The following is a 4,744-nucleotide window of genomic DNA, read 5'->3' on the forward strand; positions in this document are numbered from 1 at the left end:
TAGCTTCATTTGTATTAAATTTATTGTTACCCTTTTGTTATTTCCTTGGTCTCTTATCTGTCATCCTCTTATTGATTTATTTCTCATTTATTTCTCTAGCACCCCTTATTATTTCTCACTCAAAATATGAGTATAAAATATTAAAGAATTAGGTGAAAACAAAAATATAATTAAAAAATTGTAATTAGTATTGTCTTGTACTTTTAAAATGACAGAAAAATAAAGACAAATTTTCTTTAAAAAGCACACATAAAAATAAATAAAGGAAGTAATTCTAAATTCAAACAAGACATATCAGTGAGAAAATGATAATAATTAATATTACTCATTTAACCATATATGTAAACGGAGAAGATTTATTTTATTCAAATATAATCTTCATCTTTTATGTATAATCATATAGTCAAGATTATTTAATCTTAATTATCTATTAAGATAGTATCATATGGTCATGATTGAATTCACACACGCCAAAACCAGTGAATACAAAAACTTTAGGCGTTATACATAGCTGAGGCCACTCTTTCATCTACTATAGTAAGCATTTTAAGCCTAAGTATGCTGGTTATAAAAGAGACGGGTAATTTATAAGTTATCAAACAACTACTGTTCTCATACACGGCTTCCATGGTGATACAGGTAGTACATTACATGGACAGTGCCAAGAGTTAGACTGCCTCACTGGTTTATAGTAGTTATTATAAATTATAGTACACATAAATAGGCGACTTCTAGGGAAAAATAAATACTATAACCAAGTACACAAGAATTATAATACTGCTTAACTGATTTGAAATTCTCCACTTGCATGAACCTCTTTGACCCTCTTGTCATACTCATCTTCTTCCTCCTCCTCTTCTTCCACATCTTCTTCTCCTTCATCTTCTTCACCGTCCCAGCCAAAACCTTTGACCGGCCTGGATACTGGAGGAGGGTCCCTTGCCTCTCCCACAATTTTCATTATCTCCTCCACACTTTGAACTGAAAAGCTTGGGTTGCCTCTCTGGTAATAGACAGCTTGAGCTGATTCAGTTAGCTCCCTTGGAAGATTCTTCAAAAACCAAGGGTGGTTTTTGATTTCCTTAAGAGTAACTCTCTGTAAACAATAAAGAGAACAAGGCCTGGAAATTAGCTTGATATAAACAAGATCTTGAATCCTAATATCAAATGTAGTCAAGTATATTTTCAAAAGCACCATGTTTATATTTGAAATCTTGTCTTTTGCTTAGAGTATGCATCAAAGAAATTGGAATATGAACTGAAGACAACATTAGCTGCATCAAAATAGGGAGCCATATATCGATGTAAAAACCATATGAATAATTTGATTAATAAGGACTGAATGGAATATAAGTAAAAATCTAAAATTCTGTCAATTTTTTGTATGAAAATATACAACCAATAGCCTGTAAAGTTATTCTTCAGTGGGTACATGGCACCAAAATTTCAAAAGACAACCTTAGTTTCTAATCAAAATATAGATGCCTTCATTTTGTAATGTCCTGGTTCTCTGACATAACTCTGAGCAAGGTGATAATATGGAAAGTGGTGCAACAAAGAGAAAAGAACACCAAATTCATGTTATGTATACAGAGTAATTCTGAGTCTTACCAACCAACTAAATAAGATGGTACCAGATGATGAATATTGGGTGTGGAATTTTCTTGCTATGTATAGCTGTCAGTCAAAAGGGTTTTCACCAGCAAATTTCTTTTGATTATTTATCATTGACATAGTGATCCGCAAGGATTGACTAGTGAACACTAATACAAGTGAACTTCTAGAATATGATACAAAAAATGAATGCATGATCAGAACAGACATGACAGTCACTCCAAGTTGTAATAATAGCAGGGAAAAAGTTACTTGAACGTTATAACATACCCTTAATGGATTTGCTACAAATATACGAGAAAGGAGGTGTCTGCAGTCTTGAGATATGTGAACATAATCAGGGATTTTGTATTGGACAGCCATTATACGCTGCAGAAGAGGGCAGGAAATAGGGGTAAGATGGTGAGAATAAGAACACGAAACAATATGAAAAATCAGTTTAAAAAGGATGATATTATACCTGAATTGTTTTCCTAAAATTCCTAGGATCATCCTGATCCTCAAAGGGATATGCTCCAACCAGCATGACATAAAGCGTCACTCCACATGACCATACATCAGCCAACTAAAACAATTTTTAGAATACAACATCAATAGAATCATTAGTATATTGGTTCAGAAGCGTACAAATCCTTTATACAGTAGACACTATAAAAGATTTTTTTTCCAGGTAGCATGATTAGAGGACAAAGATTTGGGGAATTATAAAGAACCAATTCTATGTAGAGTATATACCTTGCCATCATACTCCCTCCTAGAAAGAACTTCTGGTGCTATATAAGCTGGAGTTCCCACAGTTGATTTGGGTCGTGAATGAAGCAAAGACGACTAAACCACAAATAACAAACATTCAAAAATATAAAGGCTAAAGAACATATTATTAGAACATAGAAACTAAATGTTATTCAATCCAATACCTTGGAATAGCCAAAGTCACAAATTTTCAAGCGGGGTGCAGGACTTCCATCTAAGAGGGTATTTTCTAGCTTCAAATCCCTGTGGCATATTTGCTGCAAAAGAAGAGTAAAAGCATAGGTTCTCACTTCGTACAATTTTGACTAAGTCCAATAATTTTTCAAGAACTTGAGCATGATTATACCATGGCATGACAGTAATGGACACCAGAAATCAGCTGTTGAAAGAAATATCTAGCCTGAACAATCAAAGGAGAAAATAAGTGAAATATGGCTACAATATTAATGGCACTAAAACCAAAAGAGTGAGATAAACCAGATAATTCAAAGATCAACCTCATCTTCACTAAACCTTCCAGCATTGCATATCCTCTCAAATAGCTCTCCTCCAGCTGCATACTCCATTACTATTGCTAAATGAGTAGGGGTCAAAACCACCTGCAAAATCAAAGTCCCATTAAAATGAGATCAAATAATTAGTTATATAGAGTATTCAATACAAAGTGATCCAGGTAAGCAAATAAAGTCCTTGCCTCCTTGAAACGAATTATATTGGGGTGACGAAGAGACCTGTGATTGATAATCTCGCGAGCCACATTCTCATCAATCTGAAAATGGAAGACACAGGAAAAGCTTAAAATCGAAGATGCCAAAACAATAATAGCATTTCAATTTCATATATAAAAAATAGAAGGATAAAGCCTTTCCATCTAGCCTTCTTGGCTTTACAGAAGAATCCAAGCAACATGGAGCAAATGAGCCAGCCATAAGTTGGATTTGCTAACTCAAAAGAAAGACTAAGTGATAAATTTTGTAGTCCTAAATTCTAATCAATAATCACAGACAACTATCTCCGGGAAGGATCTGCTTCATACCTAAAAACAAAATAGTTTATAATTGTATCATCTATCCCCTCCAACATTTCTTCTAATCACGTGTAACGAAATTGGACAAATGAACATGTTAACACCTTTCCTAGATTTTCACTTTTCACAAATCAGAGCTCCAACCTGACAAGTCCATCATTGATTATCCCAAATGCAAAACGTGAAAGTAACAAATCTGAAGATTGAGAAAAGGAAAAACATACAGGAAAAAAAATACTTAAATTATATTTTAATTTCTTCAAAAAGAAAAAGAAAAAAAGAAACCTTGTGGCCTCGTTCGATGTATTTCATGGCAACGAGTTCCTTGGTCTCCTTGTTCCTCATGAGCCTAGCCACCCCAAAATTGCCAGCTCCCAAATCCTTAACGGCCTCGTACTTTTCCATAATCAAATCCTCAACTCGAACAAAGACACTATCAGTTATGGTTACGGGTGGATAGAGGGGTCAAAGTTGAAACTCAAAGGGGCATGCAAGACCCTTGTAGAATCACAGCACCATTTTACACTCTGATCAAAAGGGTAATATAAAGGTGGTATCTTTAACTAAAAAATGGTTCTTTTTTCCTGATTTAAATAAAATATAACAATAATGTATAGAGGGAGAGTGAGAGAGAAGAATTATTTAGAGTGAGGAAGAGGAAAGCGCACGTGGGAGAGTGAGAGAGAAAGCATTAGAAAAATGGGGTAGCATGGGATTGGGATCCAATCCAATCAATGAGCATGAACCATGACGAAGATGACGAATCCAGTTAGTAACTCACTGGCATGGGTTAAGGGTTACTAGTACTATCTTCCTTCACCTCTTCGTTTTGATTTTGGTTCTGAAAACTCAGAATTTTGGGATTGGAATTGGTATGTGGTGTTGGATCTCTAACAACGGCGTTGCTCTAGGGGAGGGACAGGACACCTTTCTCTTCATTCCTCAATCTCTTTGTCGTTTTCACAAGCTATCTATTCTTTTCCTCTTTTTCATTTTTCATTTTTTTTTTTTTAATTTAGTGGCATCTTTCATTCCTCAAAGTATCTCTCCACCGTTTGATTAAATTAATCATTGCTGATAGTAGGTATCTAGGATATTGGATTTCTCATTTACATTACCTTACTCGTTTAATATTTATTAAAGAAGATATAAATATCAAATTTATTTGCATTTATTCATATTGGGCTATATTTATTTATTTCATATTAAAAGAGAAATAGACATAATAAAAAAAAGTTATTATTATATTTTTCAATTGTTCAAAGAAATATATTAAGTCAAGGATAATTTTATCTAAATTATTTCTAAAAAACAAACATTTTCAAAACTGTTCAACACATTATTAAATAA

At 33.7% G+C, this 4,744-nt stretch overlaps 1 protein-coding gene across 1 annotated transcript; it reads right to left on the reverse strand.

Annotated features, from left to right (window-relative positions):
• Window positions 1-542: 542 nt before the first annotated feature.
• On the reverse strand, window positions 543-4,338 carry LOC113856661 (serine/threonine-protein kinase SRK2A). The gene is made up of 9 exons (XM_027488604.1): window positions 3,680-4,338; window positions 3,062-3,136; window positions 2,865-2,966; window positions 2,714-2,767; window positions 2,532-2,624; window positions 2,350-2,442; window positions 2,075-2,179; window positions 1,885-1,983; window positions 543-1,096 (listed from the first exon to the last, which is right to left on the reverse strand). The coding sequence occupies exons 1-9, from the start codon at window positions 3,797-3,799 to the stop codon at window positions 782-784; spliced, it is 1,056 nt and encodes a 351-aa protein (XP_027344405.1). The 5' UTR covers window positions 3,800-4,338; the 3' UTR covers window positions 543-781.
• Window positions 4,339-4,744: the final 406 nt, after the last annotated feature.

This window comes from Abrus precatorius, unplaced genomic scaffold (genome assembly GCF_003935025.1).
Source record: "Abrus precatorius isolate BTA unplaced genomic scaffold, Abrus_2018 Scaffold11, whole genome shotgun sequence".
NCBI classification, from domain to species: Eukaryota; Viridiplantae; Streptophyta; class Magnoliopsida; order Fabales; family Fabaceae; genus Abrus; species Abrus precatorius.

What these genes read in the sequence shown, in the direction of transcription:
- LOC113856661 (XM_027488604.1), bottom strand. Translation starts at nt 3,799, where the DNA reads ATGGAAAAGTACGAGGCCGTTAAGGATTTGGGAGCTGGCAATTTTGGG. An exon ending in ATATAATTCGTTTCAAGGAG is followed by an intron (nt 2,967 to 3,061) that starts GCAAGGACTTTA and finishes TTGATTTTGCAG; the next exon opens with GTGGTTTTGACCCCTACTCA. An exon ending in ATTTTAGGAAAACAATTCAG is followed by an intron (nt 1,984 to 2,074) that starts GTATAATATCAT and finishes CCTCTTCTGCAG; the next exon opens with CGTATAATGGCTGTCCAATA.